Source organism: Xiphophorus maculatus, chromosome 9 (assembly GCF_002775205.1).
Source record: "Xiphophorus maculatus strain JP 163 A chromosome 9, X_maculatus-5.0-male, whole genome shotgun sequence".
NCBI lineage: Eukaryota > Metazoa > Chordata > Actinopteri > Cyprinodontiformes > Poeciliidae > Xiphophorus > Xiphophorus maculatus.
The window spans coordinates 10,675,959-10,699,010 of record NC_036451.1 but is presented as its reverse complement, the minus strand read 5'-3'; the positions used below and the strand labels follow the sequence as shown (position 1 = coordinate 10,699,010).

The following is a 23,052-nucleotide window of genomic DNA, read 5'->3' as shown; positions in this document are numbered from 1 at the left end:
GATTTAATTGCTTATTTGAAAGACTATAGCCACTCGTTCTTACAGTTAATAGATCAGTAGAAGCATTCAGCAAAAATAAATAAGCAGAATAATCTGATTAATGAATACAAGTGGGTGAGTAGTTCTGAACTTATAGCTCACTTATTGCACATAGTTCTTTAGATACTATGATGTCTATTTAGGTTTTACTGCCACTTTTTATACGAACTAGCTATATATCTAATGGGAATATATGATTATTACAACCAATTATGCTTAGCCTCACACCTTGTGATAATCATATTCTGATAAGTGATTCTAAAGTAAAAAATAATAATAAAAAATCAATCAAAAATCAACTAAGCAAAACTTAGATAGCAAAAATTAGCTGAGAAGTGATGATGTTGCATATCATCACCTTCCTAAAATAATAATATAAGTAATTTTTAGCCATTTTTTTGTGCCTAATTCATCTTTTGGCAAAAAACGAGGTTGAGATTTTTATTTATTTATTTATTTTCTTATTTATTTATTTGCACAATCATTTTTGGCAAAAAAATGACTTTGGCCATTCATTATTTTAGGAAAATGATACTAAACACTGAAGTTGGGCAATGATGAATAAAACAGTGGCAATCCAAGACAAGATTCAAGTCAAATCATTTTTTTTGTTTGTTTTTTTTTTCATCTGAGAAACTTTATGCTCACAAACAGCAACTGTGGGTGTCTCAGTGGTTTGGGTATACTTTTCTGCTAGAGCTATGTGGTATTGACATGCCATGCTATGTGTCCCTGTCCTTTAACATTGTGTAATTCCCTGGAAACTTTCTGTGTATACCAGGAATGCTGCATATATACAATGAAAATACTGATAGTTTACAAGTCAACATGCTTTGAGATAGTGTCTATTAGTGAACATGTTTGTCAATGATGAAATGTGTTAACACACCATCCATTTGTTTCTATAAATGAAATGAACTGTGAATCTTCACAAAAAGAAAGAAAAAAAAACTTTTCTTCTCTGCTTCTGTACAAACCCTCTCATTTTCAGCTTGAGGGACATTTCTCGGAAGCCCGCACATGCAAACAGTTGTGTTCACATTGTCCCCATCAAAGAAAACTGATTATTTAGTTTGCCATCTTCCTCTTTAGACAATAATGGTTTCAGTTTGCTGGCTTGAAGTCTTAAGAGAATCTGTCTTTTGCCAGAGGCAGCTGCAGTGCTGTAACATCGCTCTTTTAAAATGAGCATCAGGGATTAAAATGTAACAGGCAAAAGGACAATATGAGGAACTAAGACACAATACCCTTTGAGAAAATTCTTTAGCTATCTGTTGGGTGAGAAGTTAATTTTAGAAACATTTGGAAAAAAGTGTTGTTTTAGGGAGTCTCAAGCTCTTGGTTTCCTAAATTGTGGATCTGAATCACAAATGATTGCTTTAGCAACTGTTGAGTGGCTCCTAATATAATAAAAAAGATTTTCAGTACATAATAAGAAGAAGTTCTAGTCTCTTAAATATAACAGGTTCTCATGGCAATGTATCTCCAACAGTAAGTGCAGTGTTTCGCCTTAGTTCAAAATGTGGTTTTAATATTTTTTTTAATCTAAAAAGTTTTTATGCTCTCCAGCAGGGAAAGTTAAATACATAAAATAATGAAGAAAATGTTTATGTGGCTGAATATCTTACCAGTCACTGTTGCATAAACTGTAACGTTGGCCGACTTGTTGCCACTCTTTGTGTCTGGCTCTAAGCCACCAAAAAGTCACTTTAAATCTTTAAAATCACTTAAAGCTACAATAAGCCTTAGGGACGTCCAGGGAATAGTGTCAGGACACTGCATCTGTCATCCATGAGCACCATATTACTACCGGCTATAAAATAAGTGGGGAGGTTAAAGGGAGAGACAAACACAATTGGCTGGGTTAGACAATTACTGCAAAGGTGCCCTTGAGCAAAGCATTTAAAAGCCTTGCAGTGATGGTACTTCTCAAAGATTGATCGTGTATGCATAAATGTAAAAAGGGTTGGCTGGAAAATGAAGTGCAAGCTAACAATGTTTACATTTTCTCTGAAAGGAAAATACCCTGTATTTTCTGGAACTATGAATACTGAGGAAAATACACAGAGAGGGATAAAGTACAGACATATACACACACACACACACACATATATATATATATATATATATATATATATATATATATATATATATATAACGAGAGGGAGAGAGAGGGTGATAGAGAGTCAAATAACACCTGACCAATGCAAACTTGATAGCAAGTATGTGTGCTAGACTTCATCTTGATTTGTCAAAAAAAAAAAAAAAGGATTTAAATCAACATAAACATTGACTTCATGTTGACAAGTGCTTTCTTTGGGAGTGTAGCGAGGGTCTAAGAGTGGAGGGCAAGCTTTGAGTCTAATATGACCTGAGTGATGTAAGATGAGGTGAGAGAGTGTAAAGCCTGAGGCTTTACACACCAAAGCACCAGACAGCAGTTTGATCAATATGGCATGGCCAGATCTGTACAAGATGGCAGTGGTAGACAGTGGAGGGTCTTGCCTTCATGATGGAGTTGCATAGGCCAGTAATATGCTGGAATTATTTATTGATTATCATATCATTGCTGACATTAAGCTAATCATATTACTTATATGTATGTTGTTTTCAGAAGAAACAGTTACAGTATTATTTTGAGTGGACAGAGTTATCACAATTAAGTAAAAGTTGTGGTAAGTGAACAACACATTAAAAACAACCATGCAAACAAAGAAAAAACAAATAACTTGGATAATATTATTTTTACAATAAAATCAACATTATCAATAAACAGTTGCAGATTTAGGAGACAGTTACACCAGCTCTGTTTAATTAGCTTTAATCAAACTCTAGTTTTTTGCCTAGAAGGTCTTGTTTGTTTGTTTCCAAATGCACATCAGGATGTGAATTGGTCCTGAACTCTACCGTTTGAAATTTTATTAACTTTCTTTGAATGTTGTATGTGTATGAAGAAACCACCAATTTCATGATTAGTTATCACTTGGGATGAATCAAGCACAGAACTTGTTGGAGACTCCAAATATTTGTATATGGTTTATAGCTTGCTAGGGGGAATCTAAGTGGGAAAAAGAAAACACCATAAAGTCAAACTCGCAAGGCAAATGTATGTTTTCTTTTTAAATAACCTAAGATGTTCATATTAGACTAACCTATAATAAATTATATTGATGATTGGTGAATGTAAATATCTAATCAACATTTTCTTACGTCTCTGAAACCAGTTATGCAGAAACAAAAGCAAACACGGATATGTTCAGACCTAAAAAAATCTGACATTCATAAGTGATAAAAATGTCAGTTGGAATTTTTTAAGATGTATAAATAATGGATGCTCCTAGTATGCAGGGGATCATCTTCAATGAGCTAAGTGTGTGGAGTGGGCTGTCTCATCTCCAAGCAGAAGAGCCATCTTAATGACTGCGCCCGGAGACCTCTGGGTCTACGCATACTCCCCCTGTTTTCATCAACCCTCCCATCAGAACCCCTGCTCTTCATCAGACCCATTCATGCTCCTGACCACAATGTATCATGCAGAGCAGAATATGAGCTTTTAAATTAAACATTGACAGCAGCAGCTGCTGCCTGTTTTAGGCAAAACAGCAGAAAATCAACCAAACAGGGTGGTTTGGGAAGATCTGTGTGTGTGCGCAATTGAGACATTTTAGGGGCTGATTGGTTGGGTCTCACAAACCTGCGGAGAGTAGCAAATGCAAATCATGTCACAAGCCTGTGTGGGCATAGTAGTTAACAGCGGTGTTAGATGTGACCGACTCTGAGCCCTATGTGATTTGGACGTATCAAAATCACTGGGCGCTACTATTTTTGGCATTTCATTTAGTAAAAAGATATATTGTGACTTTCCTCTTGTTTCTCAGGGAGTGACGGCTCGTGTGTAATATCAACCAGCGACACAAACGTAAACAATGGAGGGAGCAGAGAGGTGCTCGTTTACTACAGGCACTATTCTGAGTTTGTGTCAGCTATAGATGACAATATGAATGTCCGTTGTAACCTCTGTGATGGCGACAAAGTGCTATTGTTACACTCTTAACACTTGTTGTTCCGGAGACGGAACAACGAGAGTGAATTTCTGTACTTCTCCAGTGGAGGATGGAGCTACTACCAATCAATCCTAGAATAGGCTTTCCGGCTGATTTCTGATGTAGAGATCAAACTTTCCTGAATAAACTGACAAACCTTAACATAGCATGTAAAAAAAAAAAAAGAAAAAATTAAAATTACAATTTTCTCACTGCATTTACATTGCTTTTAGGCTTATGCCAACTGATATCAATATAAACTTTTTTTGCCACTGTCAATTGTAAATCTTATTTTTTCCAGTCAACTCTTGTAGTATGAAATCAACATATAACAACTGCATCTTATAGTTTTTATCTTGGGGTGTAATAATAGTCTTCCAACCTATCAATAGCTTCTACAATACATCAAACTTGAGGAAACATTTGAGAATAGCACAGTCTAATTGACAGAGCAAGTCTCACCAGGTGGTGTCAAGCAGAGAGCTATGACTAAACTTCAGGAATTTCCCCATCACTCAGACAAAAGCAGGACTTCGGTGCAAAACCAGTAGGCAGAGTTGAAGTTAAGGAAATAATGCCCTTAAACACAGATGACTCATCCTGGTTGTCATTTTTATGCTAAGGCAGCGGGGGCTGTTGTCAGCAGTTGTTTAATGGAACTAATGAAGTAACTTGAAATCTAACTCAGTTACTTTTTTCAAGGAGAGGTGCAAATGTGCAGCAAAAGCCAAAAATGAGATGCAAACAGGTGTAACTGCACATCAAATCACTTTTTTAAACAGGGCCATGTAGGTTTGCAGTTTTTCCTCCCTAAATAATGAACAACATTTAAAAAACTGCTTTTTGTGTTAACTTGTGCTGTCTTTGACTAATATTTAAATTCGTTTAATGTACTGAAAAACATAAGGGTGACAAACATGCAAAGAAATAGGAAATCAGAAAAGGGGCAAACACTTCTTCACACCACTGTACCTACAAAATGGCAATGTATGTTACAATTAAATACAAACAGACTCGCACAAATGCCAGAAGTGTCAGCTGAGAGTAATTTAGGGATTTGAGTCTTGTCTAATTAAATAAAGGCAAACATTCCTGGACAGATATTTTCTTCAAATAGAGGATAGTGGAATTTATAACATCCTGCGTCAACTTTACTTTGTATGACGATGACGATAGATGAGGTAAGGACGACTACACTCCTCTCCTGACCTGCATTCCGACATAAACAGGAAATTGCAAGCGGGAAGGAAGTCATATTTTTTACAGCTGTGCCCTGCGATGAGAACAGCACAGGGAGACCTGCATTTCCAATATGTCTAAGCTGTGCCGACCATACCTACAATATGCCAGTCAATATTAAAAAACATGAATAATCCAGATGGCGTAAAAAGTACTGTTACTCTTTTTATTTTAAGCAAAACTGAATCTGGTATTGTCCCAATTCAAAGAGTTTTTCCTATACAAGCAACACAGACACCTTTGTCTCCTTGTTTCAGATTTTGGATGGTGATCAAGGCCCCAGGTTCAGACTCAGAGCTTGTGATGTGTCACAGAACAGGGATTTATGTGGCTCTTGTATCCGATGATAGTCATCACATCTGCAAGTCAAGGCAGTAAATCAGATTGATAGGCTGCACAGAATTCCATTTTCACACTGGACCAAAGGAGAGGAATTAAATGATGCAGATGTATTCTGTGCCATCTCAAATTCTCTTCGGCTTGAGGATATTTCACTTCTCAATGCAAACACCTTTTGTGACAAGCTTTTACATGCACATTCATTGGAAGATGTGATCAATTTGCCTTCCAAAAAGAGAGGTTCCATTTGTTAAAATGTAGAGGCGCAGAAAGAAATAATTTAATGTCCTACAGGAAGTGATTTAATGTGCAAAAAGACATGCACTTGTTTTTGCTCTGTCCTTTTCCTGTTGTGTTCTGATAGGGACTTCCTCTCCCCCGTGGGGGTGGATACAGTGTCATCCGTCCATCCATCCCACCCACCTCAACCCAAGCATAACTCACGGAAATGTCATCATGCTGTCAAGCTACCTCAATAAAAATATTTCTAAACTTTCAAGACATCAGTATGGACACCGGCAAAGTGCAAAGCACTTCCAACAGAGATCGTGTAAGGTGAGCTACAGTAAAGCATAAAAAGGTTGATGTTTGTGTTTTTAACGTGGTAAACTCTGTGTGAGCATTTGAGAAATTTTTGTGCTGGCCTGGGTGCGGGGGTGGTTGCAGGCTTCACCTCAGCACTGGTAACACCAGGATGATCTTTTCCTGTCTGCCCCAGTATCTCTACGACCAACTCCCTTCCTTCCCGCCAATACACAGCGATAGGGCACAGCCTTACACACGTAACTGTTAAAGAAATGTAAGCATCATCTTTAGGTCAGTGTTAGAGGGAGAATGCTGTCTAAAGCATTCTCCCTCTGACACTGACCTTTGTAACAAGGTAAAACCTGATTCAGTATAAATACTTTTCATTCACGTTTTATCACAGTGCAACCTGGACATTTTTTTAAATAGATACCCTAAAGGTAATTTCAAGAAAAGGTGCCATTAATGAGTTGTTATAGCCTAGATGAAACAGAGGACACATAAAATGTTTTATGCAAAAACTGAAAAAGATCAAATCTTTAAATTCTGCGGTCAAATTTAGATAAAACAAAAGGCAAATATGTAGAATGTTTGGTCTTATTAGTTTTTTGTCTTTGTCTTTGGAGACTGAAAGTAGAAATACATATTTTTTGTTGCTGCTGGGGTTGGGGTTGGTGAGGACACTTTCATACATGTTGAGTTGTACAAGTTTGCTTATATAAAATAAATAGCAGTTGTGGGTGTCATTGTGCTTTGACTGAATCCTTGTTGGTTCATTATTTGTCTGATTCTTCCTACCTTTTTGTGGCGAGAATGTCCAAATTAATTTTGTCATCGAGGAGGACTGCAAAGATTTTAGATTTGTTGTTCTGTGAGAAATCATATTTCATGGACTGTGTTACTCTATATTAATCAATGAATACAATACGATTTGTCACTTATTAGCAAAATGTTCTAGAAAAAAAACATTTTCTTTTAACTTCAAAAAATATTTAGTGTGACAATACTTTTGTATTTACTTTGCTACAAAGTATTTTTTGCTAAAATGACAGAACTACTGCATTTTTGATCCTGTAACATTTTTTCAATTGGGTAAAGTTAGTCACACTTAAACATAGCTGGACATGTGCACAGTCACCTACAGATGGAGGAAATACTCTCAGTGCTGCCTGTGTCTGCTGAGGATGTGCGGTGCAGTGATGGCACATTAACGATCAGACCCATGACAGCAGTGTGCTTAGCCTCACTGAAAAAAGCTTGCTGCCAGTGTTTAATTCAATGAGGATTGTTTGAGTAAAACAATGGCTTTTGGCCCCATTGAGATTAAGGGAAGGGTGAGAAAGGTGTGTTTGTCAATGGCAGCTGACTGTATTTTTGTGTTTTAGCCCACTGGTGATCCCATGGGTTCGATGGGGTCGTGAATCAGACGTATCGCTGTGGTGCAAGGGACATCCGCTGTTTTTCCAGGTAACTCACAAAACAGGTCAACAATGAGTAGCTAAAAGGGAAAATACAACCAGACATGCTCACTGTGGTACCATAAAGACTATTTAGAGACACTGGGAGTAAGTTGTACTTATATTTAGGGTTACAATTATTTTTAGTAAGACTTTTCAAAACTATCTTGCAAAAAAAATAAATAAATACACTGTGTGATGAAGTACCTCATAAAGAACAGACTAAAAAAAAGACCAGCTAACCCCATGGACAGTAGGGTTGGCTTTTTTTTTTTTTTTACTAGCCACACCTGCTAATAAGGCTAATGATAAAACAAGCAATCATTAAATGGTGGACCAAGACTGAAGCTGACAATACAAGAAGGACCTAGTCAGAACCCATGGTAACCTACTCCTAACATATAGCCTATTAGAATGCGAATACTTTTTCAAATGTTTCACTATACGGGAAAGTGACATTTTTGAGCATTGTATAGATAGGACCTGTCTAGCAGTCACTGGTTTTGTTCTAATATTTAATTGGCTATATTTCGTGTCTTATTAGAAAAAGACCTTTGACTTCAAAACAGGTTTCTTGGAAACCAGTATTATGTAATTTGTCATTTACACTCAGTTCAGCAGCAAGTCAGAGACAACGGTCTCTGTGTTTATTTTATTTTATTTATTTGGGTATTTTGCATTCCATGTAGTCCATTTTGACTATGCTAATGGAGTTTACTGATTTAGAGCTGCAGGTCTTAATGAAAATCCTCTGCCTGATGATCAGTGCTATTGATCACGTTGAGCTCCTGTTTTAAGCGGGGCTAATTGATCAATCACCACAGGTTGCTTTGGATTAATGGAACATGACTGGTACATGAACCTGCAGCTCTCTCCTCCCAAGGAATTTTTACTTTTCAGGAGTGTGAGATACAATTGATCAATGGGTACAATTTTTAAACCTTTGTGCACAACTTATAATGCATAATATGGTGCAGTGTTGTCCAGTTTAATTTAAGTATTTTTCTTGACAGAGGTCAAATTTAGTCTTCTACAAGCTGAAAGTGCCTCTTTATAAACAGGCATTATAAAGCAATTAAAACAAATTCGAATGTGTACTGATGGTCACCTTTTTTTTAAGATAGCTTTTGACTATACTTGTGACAATGGATAAAAAAAGGAAGAAAAATGCCATTACAGCAAGAAATGCTTCAATCCATGATTTCTGGGTTATGATCCGATCCTTATATCTGAGTTTACTAATCCACGGATACCAATATTTTTTGATCCACAACCTATTTATTTAAACATTTACTGTTATTTCAAATCTTGTGATTTACAAGCTAATCATACATAAACTATAAGCCATGCCGTTGAAATTTGAACATATACTTTAACAGTTTAACAGTTACATAATAAACATTGAAAATATTATTTTGTACTTAAATTTACAATATGGTCAGTAGTTGAGATTCTACATATGCAGATGACTGAGACAAAGGAGACAGTGAATAGTTGGACATAAACCACAGTAGGCATTAGAACATACTTGCATTTTAAAAAGTTTTCAGCTCTCTGGTTTTACAGGAAGTAAAATGCTGTAAAAGGTTCAAAAACCACCGCAAGCAACAACATTGCATTGCGGTAAATAGTAACTATATCAGTACTTGGCCAGGTACTGATGCTGGATTGGATTGGGCCATTCTCTGATCACAGATCCCACATCTAGGTTGTTAATATTGCACAAGTTACTTTGTAGTCCATGGATTTAAAAATGTAAGATTTGGATTGTGAAAGACCAAGACATCAACACACTCTTCAATATACACAGAAAATTGTGATGTCACTCTACATACGAGCAGGAATCAACATTTTCAGCTAAAATGTTACAAGATCAGTCTAACACAAAAAGCCAGTAATAAATACAAAATGTCAGTAATAAATACATTAAATTACTTATTTATGTTTAAGGAGTTATAGAAAGAGAGCTTTTCAATCACATATCTGTGCTTGGTGGTCACTCTAGGTAACAGTTAATGTAGAAAAATGTTAATGTAGAAAAACTCTAAGTTGAATTTAGAACATAGTCATAAGCATTAACTACCATCTAAATACTAGTACACACATCTAGATAAAAACACTCCCTGTGAATGATTGACATGCTGACTGACCACTAGTGACTCCACAGAGGCTTTGTTTTCTGTGTATATGAAAGAGTGGACTGGATATTCCAGCTGGCCTGTTATGGGACTCCCAATCGCGTGTGAACTGTACTCAGAGGGATCTGCGGCTAACAGGTCCAACACTGAAACACTTAACAGGATGAGAAGGTCAGCTGGGGTGAGCTCAGCTGGGTAAACCAGGAATAGTTTTCTTTGTGACTCTGAATTGTTTTTAGTAATATTCCGCTCATGTGGAATTTTAATCTTAGTATTTTTCAACTTTTCAACAAAATTTTTACATTTTTCAACAAAAATAAATCCTTGTTACAATATATACATAAAAAAATTCTACTCTATTTGCTTTCGCAAAATAATTTTAAAAATGCATTATTTGGATCTCACAACAAATTACAGATTTCAACTTCCCACTGTTATTCATCTACAAACCTTTCCTTATTGAAACACACCCACTTCGAAGCATTTAGCTAACCTTGACCAACTAACCAGCCACACACACTGCTCAAATCCAGCTGTCCTAACTTGCAGATGGTGCAGAATGAGATCACAATTCCACCCAACAACCTCTGGTGTGAACTTAATTGTGTACACTCAGGTATTGGGTTTCAGACAGCGTCTGAAACTCCCAGCAAGTGAAGAGAAACAGACAGAGTGAACTTGACAATGAGCGAGAGTGCGACAGTGCAAGAAGAGAGGGAGTGAGGCACGGACCACCCAATAGCTGCAAAGGAAAACAAAGCCAGAGAACAGAGTCGGCTTCGATCAGTTCGGAAGTAGAACAATTGAAAGATGTTGTGCAGGAGCTGTTTGCCAAGACAAAAAAAAATGACAGAAAATGAAGACGAAAAACTGCAAACATCATTTAATCAGAGAGTTGATCTTAAACTGTAAATTTATGTGGTGTGTAATGTCTAGCAGTATCGCGTATGAATATTGCACAATATTCATACACGCTATGAAAGTTGTTTATGTGAGCAGAAAAAAATAATCCTTTAAAACAATTACATACAAAAACAAACATTACCTCTTAAGATCAGTTTTCACTACATACTGGGAGTTTCAGGAATGATAGCATAGACAGCAATGACGGAGAATTTTAGAAAAAATAAATAAATATTATGTTGAGTTTTTTTTGTGTTTTTTTTTTTTTTACCAGATGAGCTTGCAAAACAATCTTATTACATTATATCATTTAGTCACAGAGTTTATGATGAAGGTTTTTTTTTTTCTTTTTTGAAAGGTAAATGCAATATTGTATAGTGTATGAGAAGTGGTTTTAGTGGTGGCCACTAGGGGGATGAGTTTGTTAAATGTTAGTTCTGAAAGCTGGATGCTGGATGTATTTCAGTGATGAGGCAGTCAGTTAAGCATTGAGGAGCCTGTGTGGGAGGCTTGGAGGAAGCCAGAAAGAGACTTCTGCCAAGTCCTGGAAGTCTTCTAATTCATTTCCACCCGGACTGAATGTACAAACCTTTTTACTCATCATAGCTGATTTTGACTAAAGCGTCTGGCTGTTATACCTGCGATTATTTTCTTAAAAAAAAAAAAAAAAAAAAGCATATAAATGTTTTCAGTTTGCCTGCTTACTTCTAAGTATTTTTGTCCTGCTATTCTCTCTCAGGACCAATGTAGAACTTTTGTCATTTTGCATAAAGATCTGAACTTAATTTAATAAAAGAATAAACACATTTTCATACTGTTATTTAACTCTAAAGGTCAACCGATTTGACTTGATTGCCCCATAGGATCTGGGGCAATCCTATTTGCAAATTATTTGGAGGTTATTGTTGAGTGATCATGTCTTTGATATCTTTCTTTTTTACATAATTTACTTTGGAATACATGTTATGTCTTGTTTGTAAGATAAATTTTGTTAATTCTTCTTTCATTAAATATTTGAAGATAAAAGAAAGATCTTTTAAAAATGCTGATTCCAGTCCAGCTGAAGTGTTACTAGGCAGTAACAAAAGGAACATATTTTGATGAGCATAAAGCCCAAATTAAGAATGGTCTAAATTTCAAAGTGTTTTTGTCCAAAAAGTGATGCATCTAAATTTGTTGTATACCTATTCAGATCATTTTGCTGTTTTCCCAAACCACAATTTCTCTGAATGACCAATAATGTTATTATGTAAACTCTGTGCATATATATAAAAAGAAAGTTACCTTTTTATCCGATGGAGTTAATGTGGACATTTGAAGCAGGGATTTTTCCTCAGCACATGGATTTGGTAACTGACCTGAAGACAGTCAAATACAGTCACTGTTAGCTCTTTGAATTTCTGGGTGCACATTTTCAAACATTTTGTTTCTGAACATCATCACAAATTTTGTCTAATCATGATACAAAAAAGTTCACTAGTACACAATCACTGCAATAACATGATATAAAATTAATCAAAGCAGAAAATAAAATCAACTTACAAAAAGCTTTGAAGTACAAAAATGAAATAATAATTGAATATAAGCAATTTAAATATATCAGTTTCATATACATATTAAATTTCATATCTGAGGAAGCTTTAAAATAAAATGTGAGACAGATATCAAATTTTGAGATACATGTTTATACATCTTCAGAAAATATCTAAATATCTCTTATCTTTCACTAACTGTGAAGATTTTAATTGTTTCAACTTTATCTCTCTTTTTTATGATAAAAATCATGTAATAAGAAAAATGTTTATTGAAAAAAGTATAAGTAACTCCTGAAGCTGTTGATTTGTTTGATACAGAATGAGAAAGTCTTTTTCTGTTTAGAAGAAACAAAAAAGTCAAACATACTGGGTAATTACTAAAATTTGGCAATATTTCTAACTATGGGATATTGGACCCTGTAAAGTTCTTAAATACACAATAGCTTAAGAATATGTAGACTTTGCGAGTTTTCTGTTTGTCGTGAACCTATCTGCGTCATCTGCCTGCCAACTGTCTTGTCTCTGTCATGTTATTCACGACCAGTCATCACTGCTCTGCACCCCGACATTGGCCTATAGATTGGTCTCCGAGGACGACTGCTTATTTGAAAAGGGTGGGCAGCCTGCCTTTTACACATGTATCTACACACATTATGCAATGTCTTCATCTGTCGCGGCCTCATTTATATGTAAAAGGGCAGAAGGGTGGGTGGCTAGTCCAAAGGAGAGAGGTCAGTGTCCTGAAGGAGTTTATCTCTCTGAGATGTCAGAGTTATGAATGTGAAGAAGAGAGAAAGCAGGACAGAATGGTGTGACTCAAAACAATCTGGAAAGTATTGTTTTGTGACCAAACTGATCTGTAACAGCCGTTACACTGTATAACTTAACTATAAGTCCTCAAAGAGTCAAACACAATGACTAGGTGTGAATTAGAAAGGTTAAACAAATTTGACACATTTCTGTGTTTACTTGCTTAGAAGAGAGTTGAGTAAAAATGAGTAAGAAACAGATCAGATGTCTTTGGAAAGTTTCTTTGCGAAAGGGAAAAGGCCCAGAGACAGGAGAATGGATTTATCCCGGTAGGTTATTCCCACATTCCAAGCCCGCTCTGCATAATATGGGGCGACCGGCTTGCTAATGAGGCAACGAAGCTTCAAACTGCTTCGCCACAAAGACACCAAGTACCCTGTGCATAAGCAACACTTCGGGTGTCATTGTCTCTCATCACTCCCAGATGGGACCATCTCGTTGCAGAGAAACAAGCTCAGGGCTACCATTAGTCGTCATCGTAAGTTAAAATTTTCACAAAAGTAAAATGTTTGTTTTTCTGGCACATCTGTATCTTATTTTGAAGGGATATGTAAACGTTACTATAGCGACCAGAGTCAGAGAGCGTTAGGGCAGCGGTCGAGAGAAGATGAGAGGAGTAGAGCTTGTGAGTCTTAAGTCTGGTTCACACCGGCATGATTAAAGAATTGTCGGCCAATTTTCCAAACCTCTGTGACCACACACGACACGAACCGATAAAAGTAAAACAGGCTCGATCGGTTCGTGTGTCCAGCCACACGGCAGGAGCAACACACCACACACGAACCGATTCCACTCATGAACATCCCGATTCCAGAAAAAAATCCAGAAAATACCCCCCCAATCCCTCAGGCTGCAGCAAAATTGCCAAGTCTTGACCAGTCCGCGGTAATAAAAAGGTTGGAGACCACTGATATAGTAATCTTTTAAAAGTTTCAAAACTTGGCAAATTTATTTGTGGTGATTTTACAGATATTATTAAATAATTTGTTATGGGCCTCTGAAAGTCCATTATTTGATATTGGACGTACAGGCTTCTTAAAACATTCCCAGGCACACTACAGCATCAGGATCCAAACTATTGTGTTTTTTCTTGATTACATTTCATTTTTGCCATAATCAGAGTATTTGATAAAGCAATGTGTATGTTCTTCTGATGATGCCATTTAAATGTGGCTTTGTTCATAAATTGTCTTGAAATTAAAAAAATATATAATCAAAAATAATATACATCAAATTGTAGATCACAATGACACTTACATGCTAAGTAATATTACAAACAATGATACAAAAGATACTATAACTGAATATAACATAGCAGTCATTATCAATTTAATCAAAACAGCCGTGCTGTGATAAAGCGTTAGAGCATGGGTAAAAGAACATTTATGTTGTTTATGTGGAAAGTAACTGCATTTTATCAAATCAGAGTTTGGTAATGTTTGGAGGAAAACCAACTAAAAAGTTTTCTGAAAAGATAAGGGTATCATTGGCAGTGCGCGGTGCAGAGGGAAGGTTGGGTTCAGGAAGTTTTCACTCCTTTCTTCCCAGTGCGCCCCTGGCCTTTCCAATTTCCAGTGAATTGCTGAAAGAAGCCAGATACAGGCAGGGTAATCACCAGCTAATAAGAGGCTTTACTGAAAACAGACAGCCAGTGACATATTACAAGCTTGAAAGATGCGTGCTTACATTTGTACACACCCAATCACACTGGCAACTTAATGCATATGACCACACAAAGATGTATAATTGCAGTGCGGTATATGACGACAAACACTGGAAAGAAACAATCACTAAAAACGTATAAAACTATAAAACAAGCACATGTGCAAAAATCAACACACCAACAAATACACAAAATCCTCACCAGACCCAGATCCTTTATCCTGCCACTAACTTCAGCCCTCCACTACCATAGTAGAAAAGTGAAAGCATATGGCAAAAATATCAATAATTCAATTATAATATATCAATTATCAATTTAGAAGCACAGAACGGGATCCCTATGGATCATGCATTCTTATCATGCATGGACATGCATTCTTATCATTCAGGCTAAATTTTGACCATATCTAAGAAAGAGACCAGTGACTGTATGTGGCACTGCTGGTAGATTTTCATGAGTGCTTCTCAAATGTTACAACCCAACCCAATAATAAACATACTTAAATAAATGTGAAAGACGTCCTACTACACATGCGATATGCAAAGTGTGTGTGTGTGTGTGTGTGTGGGGGGGGGGGGTGTCATTAACGTGCTTTTTTCATAGAAGTGACATATGGACTTCATTCCTCATTGTTTACACCCATGTTGAATGCATGTTTAGACATGCCAATATACATTGCGTGATAATACATACTGTGACAGCAGCTTTACCAGAAGTATGAAAAGGAACCCAACCCAGGTCTCTGATTTCCCTTTTTAAAGCAATCAAGGAGCGACATGAAGCCTCATACACAAACACCTCTCATCACAATCCACAGGACTCAGAGAAAGCCAGAGTATGTTTAGAGGAGTTGGCATTCTCTGCTTGACTGAAGCAGATCATAGAGGAGTTTGAGAAAACACATGGCTGGAATAAGAAGAAAGAGAGTTTGAGTCTGAGGTTTCTGAGAAGGTTTTGTGATCTACAAACCACCAACTTGGCACTCAGAAACCCTCTCTCAATATATTTGTAAGCATTTGTATTTGTTCTGCACAGTTCTGAACTTTTAAATTGTTTTTATGTCAGCTAAAAACCAAACATAGTCACTCAAATATACAAGGGCAAACTGTTGAAAATGTTAAAAAAAAAAGGAAATATGCTAATAATCAAACTGCATAAGCACGCATATCACTTTTCAATACAAAATAGCATCCATTCCAAATGCATTTCCTCTTTTCGCACACACAACCATTCATCCAAAAAGTGCTTCACCCCCTTGTGTAAAGCACTCCCAGTGTTCTGCTTACACCATCAGCAGCATCAAAAAGGACAATCTATGTTCCCTCCTCTGTCTTCTTTTTTCATTTGAGTGACTATGAGCAGTAGCTGCAGCAGCTGCAGCATCTCTCCCTGCCTGTGCTCAGTCGGGGTGAGGCAATAGGTTTAGCAGGCGAGGAGGCGAGGCAGATTTATGGTGGTGGATGTGACCTCTGGGGCCGTAACACGGTGATGGGTGAGTGGCTCTCAGCGGTAAGCTACTGGCACTTGACAAAGTGCCCGAAGCAGAATGAATTTACTTCTCTTTTCCTCAATCATCAAGCAGCCACTGCCCTGACCCCCATCCTGACTGCTATAACAAGATCTCCCATCTCACAAGGGCCTGAAAAATTTACTGTCACATCTACTTTTCAATGAGCTCAAGTGAGCACTTCTTTCACCTTCAGCGGAGCAGGTGCTGGTGTCGAGCGGGGCTAACCTGCCCCCAGTATGAGTTTGAGTGTGTATGTTTTATGTGTGCGTGCATCAGGGGGAACTTACACGGAGAGCACGCTGCACCCACAGGTAAGCTGGTGAACTCGCTTACCTGTGTACTCCTGTGTTCATCCCCAGCCTTTAATAGGGCATTTATAAGTAGACAAAATAAAGCAGGAAATACCCAAAGACACACAGGTATTCCATGGTTTCATGCAATGTTTATAAAACCCGTGCATTTTCTGCAGCACTCATAAGTGTAATAAGGTTACCAGGGACACAGAGGGCAGAACTATATGGATGTCAATAGACACCTCTCCCATTTATATTAAAAGTCAATCTACCTTAACACATCTCTTATACACACAAGCACACACAGCAGGCATTATGGAATTTGTGTGTATGAAGGCTTTCATCAGCCTGATGGCAGTAGAGTTGGACTTAATGATCCCGGTATTCTTTTTTTTTTTTTTTTTTTATAACCAGTCGATAAATCTTGATGCCAACACATTTAAATTTCACCTTTCATGCTCTCTACTCGCTAGAATGAAATATAGTGAAGGTAAAAGAAAATTAAGAACATCAAATGAAAGCTAAGAAGGATGCAACAGATTTTTTTCTTCTGTTCAAATTTGTTTGGATTCTTACTGTTTTGTTTAGTTTCCACACATTGAAGCAAAAAAAAAAAAAAAAAAAAATTAATGAATCTGACAAAAATACTTTGAATCTCAAGATTAAAAAGTCAGTATGGACGGTAAAGGTTATTTTGTCCTCGGGTTCAATTAAAGCTAATGAGAGATTGAAACAGTTTAAAATCAAATAATCTTTACTTATTTTTTCCTTTTCAATTCAATAAAAAATTGAATTGAAAAAGATTCAAAATTTCAATTGAATTGAAAAAAAGAATAGGATTTCCTTATTTTTAAAGAAAACAGTAAATAAACAAAGTTTAAATTATATTGAATATTAACATTTTGAAGAAGTGTACAGATTTGATGTAGATGAAGCTGTTAATTCAGCATGATAAAATCAATCTTTTAAGCTGAGTGGTCATGAACTTCAGTATTTTGTATAGGTAATATCAAGGTCCAAAAACAATAACGAGACAAATATTTTCAAATGAAATTGAATATTTTTTTTCTTTTTGGTACACAGAACAAATAATTTCTATAATGTTCAAATATTTTAGAAAGATGAAAATAATTAAGTGTAATTTTGATTCAAAATAGTAAAGCTACTTGGAAAAAGATTAACTTTGCATCCTATAGAGTCCCTGAGAGATAAACAAATATGATTCACTTTCATTCAGAATCAATTTGAAAATAAATATCTAGTTAGTAAATCTTGGGTCCACCATGCAGACTGATTCAATAAAACAGGAGATAAAATAGCTTATGATTGTTCTTTATAACTTAAGAGGGTTTTAAAAAGTACTGCACTATATTGTCCATTGATATTGCAGTTACACCGCCAATCAATAACCTGTGCATTAGACAAAGAAACTGGCCTGTGCACACATTTCTTTTTGTCAAGTTCAGTCTTGAATATGTCATTACTAATTCAAGCTCTTTTCTTTTTATGATCCCAGCCTCACCAGCTCGAATAATGTTATCATGATGAGCCAATAAAAATCAATGATTAAACACGTGTAATTTCCCAGAGACAATGTATTAAAATTTATTGTCTTTTGCCTTGCAGCAGGCAACACGAGAGCCCCGGAGCGACTTACTGTCTGTGGGTTACAACTGAAAATAAAATGGGGATTAAAAGCTACTCAATGAGCTGCTGTGAAATTGATCAGGCTACAAAAGCTGCTCCACAGCTGCTCTTGCCTGGTAAGCTCCAGAGTGCAGGATTAAAACTGTGGTAGAAGGGGAATGGTGAAGTTTCAGACAGAAGACTGTAAAGACTGAAACTCAGATGGGTTGAAGGGAATTCTCATGATGTAACTCAGAAAACAACTTTGCTTGATGAGATACAAAGATTTGAAGGAATTCATGGTCACTCAAGTTTTCACTTACATGAGAAGGAACAAAACTGGTGATAGAAAATTTGATAACAGTCAATGAATTAAAGAAAAACTCTAATACATAGCAATAATTATATGCTTTAGCAAGTAATCTATAAATCTAAATAAAATCATAGGATGTCATGGTATATAGAAAATCAAATAAAACTAAAATAAAAGCATGGAATAACATGCAGAGAGTAGAGCAGCCAATCCATAATCTCTGAAATAGTAATATCCAAAATAGTCTGTGATGTGCAAAAAGCTTCAGCACTTAAAACCAAGCTTAAGTTTAGTGGTCCTGCTCTGCATGCCACACAGACATTTTTTCTAGTTTCTTCCAATCTCTCTGGTTAAAAATACTAACAACACATTCACTAGTATCGCTAGGAAACTCTGGGGGACAATGTTCTCCAATAACCCATGGAGATTTACTGTTTGATCATCAACTTGGACAGTATTCCGTTTGGACTCCTTTTTTAAATTACATAAAACGAGAAAGAAAAAAAAATATCCAGTGGCCACGAACAACACCTCTGGCTCAATCAGTGGCAGTGGCTCAGCAAACTGCATTTTTCTTTTAACTTTCAATTCTCCTAAGCATCCGTGCTTCACAGCCCCTAGGGCTATTGCCTTTCTCAATCTGTCCCTGGAGAGGCAGGAGTTATGGTCCCTGTCGATTGAGGAGAAAGGGATGTTATTCCCCTGTCACCTCCTGGTCGTGCCGCCATCCTCCCAGCCCTGATCTACAGCCTAACCACACCGCCTCCCCTTACCGCCTTCCTCTCTCCCTTTTCCCCACTTTTTCTGTCGTAAGCTGTGGGTATGTCATTGCCATGGACTGTTGAGATGTGGATGATGGAAAAATGTTCTTGCAAGGGGGTTGGAGGTGCTGGTTGTGGTTTTTCTGTCATGATTGTTAAATAAAATGAAATTTGCTTATTCAAATGGACAACAGATTCTAAGGGATATTTAAATAAATGTATTTCATTAACCGTTCCCTGTGACAGACTGGCGACCTGTCCAGGGTGTACCCCGCCTCTCACCCGGAACGTTAGCTGGAGATATGAACCAGCACCTCCCGACCCCACTAGGGACAAGGGTGTAAGAAAATGGATGGATGGATGGATTTTATTAACCAAATACTGCACATTCATTCATTTACAAAAAGAAATGTACCGTCTGTTAAGGAGATGGGGGACACAGAGTGGGCTGAGGGAGAGGGGATGTGAGACCGGGTGGCCCAGGGGAGGTGACCTATCCCAGGGCACATGCAGGTCCTTGAATGACACCGTTGATAGTGGAGCACTGACAGGGTTAAACATGAAAGGCAGTTATCTGAAGATTACATGTGCTGGCCGTTAACTCATGTCACAGGGGTCTAGGCAGATGTGATTTTCTTTTTTTTGGCTGACTTCTCCTGAAAAAAAAAATCTCTTTATGTGTGTGTGTGTGTGTGTGTGTGTGGGGGGGGGGGGGGGTACAAAAAAAGATATTAGAACTGGTTCAAAACATTTAGATTGAAACTGAAGCCATGAAAAGCATTATCAAAGACTAAAAACTATAGTAATAAAGGTAACAGAAAGTTAATAATTTCTCAAACAGGCAAGAAAAAAAATCAAACAGTCTAGATATGTGTTTCATGAGGGAATATTATAACATGATATAAAACTATGAAAAAATAGTTTTTAAAGAGGAGGTGTACAACCCCCTTTTTTAAACAACCGTTGTTCTTAGTTCACTTTGCAAATTGCATGCATACAGAGTTAATGTGGTTTCACAGAAACCTCACATTGGGAAACTTTCTTTTCTTTGTTCTCAAACTGAAATAGGATTTATCAAAACTTAAGAAGCTGCAAATCACTTAAACAACCAGAACCAGCACAGACATTAGTACACCTGACACATGCACAGCAGACAACGTCCAGACCTCGAAGTGTTTGGACCCATTTCCATACTGCCCAATGCTCATCTTTTTTTTCCCCTTTTACTATTATGCAACTTAGGCAAATCTTGAGTTTGTGAGGGTCTTTCTGGGTGAAAGAATAAATAAATAAGCAGATAAACAGATGAATAACCCAGAGAGATGGGAGCCCATGTGGCTTGGCCATCCATCATATATCCTATTACCCTCCACTCAGCAGCTCCTGCAGTATATATAATGTAGTCAACCTCCATAAGCAGATACAAATTCAACTGTTTTCCTCCTCAATTTGTTATTACTGACAACAGCATGGACTGCGCCTTGTTGTTTCTCTGAATTATGAATAGATTCCCCTCACCAGACTTTCACTTGTGCATGATAGTGTGGTGTTTTATGCAGAACAGCTGTGGAAAACAAATGTGTAAAGCCTAGCGCAACTTGTAGCAGTTGGACAAATATGCATAAACAGCTACGTTTAAAGGCACCAAATGGACTCAATTTTTCAACTCTGGATGGGTTATATTGGGGTGATAAATATAAAATACCAAGCCACAATGCAAGTGCAGGGAATGTAGCTGTTTAAGTGTTTCAAATGATCTAAGAATTGATTCAAGACATTTTACAGTAAACAACGATACAGTAGACATGTAAATCAAAATCGCAATTCTTGCCACAAGTTCCTTTTCCAAATTTAGTCTTGGAACAACAAATACTATGAGTATTATTCACCAGTTCTGTGACATGATTTGATTGGGTGGGTAAAACAAAGAATGGGAGGAAGAACTATCAAAAAAGGTATAAAGTAAATAAGAAATGAACAAATCAGATGTAATATTGAGATTGACAGAAACCAAGCTGTGAGTGGTAGGGGAATGTAAATATATGGCAAACTGATAGCACATTTCACCCACCACTTGTTTGTTTGGCTATTTACACTGTGAGGCTACAATCAGGTTCTTCAAAGCTTCAGCCCACATGACAAGAGCCTATTTCAGGGCCGCACGTCCCCCAGATAGCTGAGCCAAATCTCATTCCACACACACACAAACCCAAAGTCATATGTATTTAGTTGTCCATCATTTCAAAATGTAAAAAGGATGCTGGGGGGAATTAAGTTTAATTCATGTACAGAGGAAAAAGGAATACGAGAGAATAGGAGGATAAATTGTAAGGAAGTGATTTTTTTGGGACTTGGCTGAACTCTCAAACCCTGTTTGGTTAGAGCAGATGTGGAATTAGTACACATCAGTTTGCATCAGTGAGACATTAAACACAAGCTGCTTCTTAGATGCCAAATACCTCTCTGTCATACAGACACAAACATGTGCATGCCTCACTTCTAGTGTCTATGGCTCTGCTAGAGTAATTATCAGGATGATGTCAGTTCCCAGAGGATCAAATTCCTCTACTTTTTTTTTTAACTGTGGTAGTGCTGAGATACCTGTGGAGTGTGAAAAAGTATTTTAACTAGGGAAAACAGTCAGGTTTTCTTTTCATTTAAAAAAACAACAACACGCCAACAGTAGTTGATAGGGAGAAGAAGAAGACTGTCACACTTGTTTCAGATTGTCAAACACATGTTAAAATCCAATTTCGGATGTTTGCAATAACTGAATCAGTTTATATTTATGGTGGAATTTTGTCCCAATTTTCTTAGCAGAATAGTTTTAATACAACTATAAAGTTGAGTTTCTTCAAGCTGCCACAAGGTTATTTGAAAATTATGTTAACTGATGCCTAGAAAGCATCAGATCTTATAAAAAAAAAGTGATTTCAGAAAAGTGTGTTCTTACTGCTCAATGTATTTGTGGAATAATTTTGAAAGGAATTGTCAGGGGTTAAGGTACGATCCTGTTAGATAAAGACATTCTTCAGAAAGAATGAGGGAATTGTGATTTAACACAGAATTTATCAAATTTTTCCTGGATCAAAAAGGCCATTAGGAAGCAATGCAAACCTTATGAAGCTCAATGAATGATTAAAAAAGGCTTAAATTTGGACCTATGAGATTGAACTAATACCTGTAATAACAACTTTTAGGAAATGAACTGAAAACCTACAAGAAAAGAAGGAAAGAAGAAAGGATATATTTTAAGATATCAAGACATTTAATGCCTATGTGCATCACTTTAATGTCCTCCTGTTTTGAAAAAAATATGTGTACATTAAAAATAAATCTTATTGTTAAATATCTGCAGTTATGTTCTGATTTTGCAGCAGTCCACCTATAGCCCCCAAAGTGCATGACCAACTACGGCACATTTGCAAAAGCAGTAGGTGATCTGATAGCAAGTATTAAGATGAAATCACATTGAGCATGTCTTTCCACAAGAAAAGTTTTTCGACTGGGATCCTGTTTCATGTCAGTGAAATAAGCTAAATATGGATGACAACCTGTAGTGTGTGAGAGGAAAATAAGTTGGCATCAACCCTAGTGTGATGTGAGCAGAGATCTGTGTATAATTTGCAGAAGATGCATTTGATAGACCACCAAACTGTTTTCTATCTACAAGGCCCCAAATTGCAGGAAATGCTAAGGAACACGTGTGGAATGGAAGAAGGTGAAAGGTGTCAAATGTCAGAATCAAACTGGAATTCGCTTCCTACAAAGAGGGTTTGGTTAGCTTTAAACAAACGTTTTCTAACAAATACTTAGTGGACAACATGAAACTGTACATCATGCTTCCTTAATTAGAAA

The 23,052-nt window shown here is 36.8% G+C and overlaps 1 protein-coding gene across 1 annotated transcript in view; it reads right to left on the bottom strand.

Annotated features, from left to right (window-relative positions):
- Window positions 1-23,052, bottom strand: part of LOC111609786 (adhesion G-protein coupled receptor D2-like) — an 80,769-nt gene that overhangs the window by 3,965 nt on the left and 53,752 nt on the right. The window contains exon 24 of the mRNA XM_023340250.1: window positions 11,968-12,041. Within this exon, the coding sequence (XP_023196018.1) occupies window positions 11,968-12,041 (74 nt within the window). The remainder of the gene's footprint in view (window positions 1-11,967; window positions 12,042-23,052) is intronic.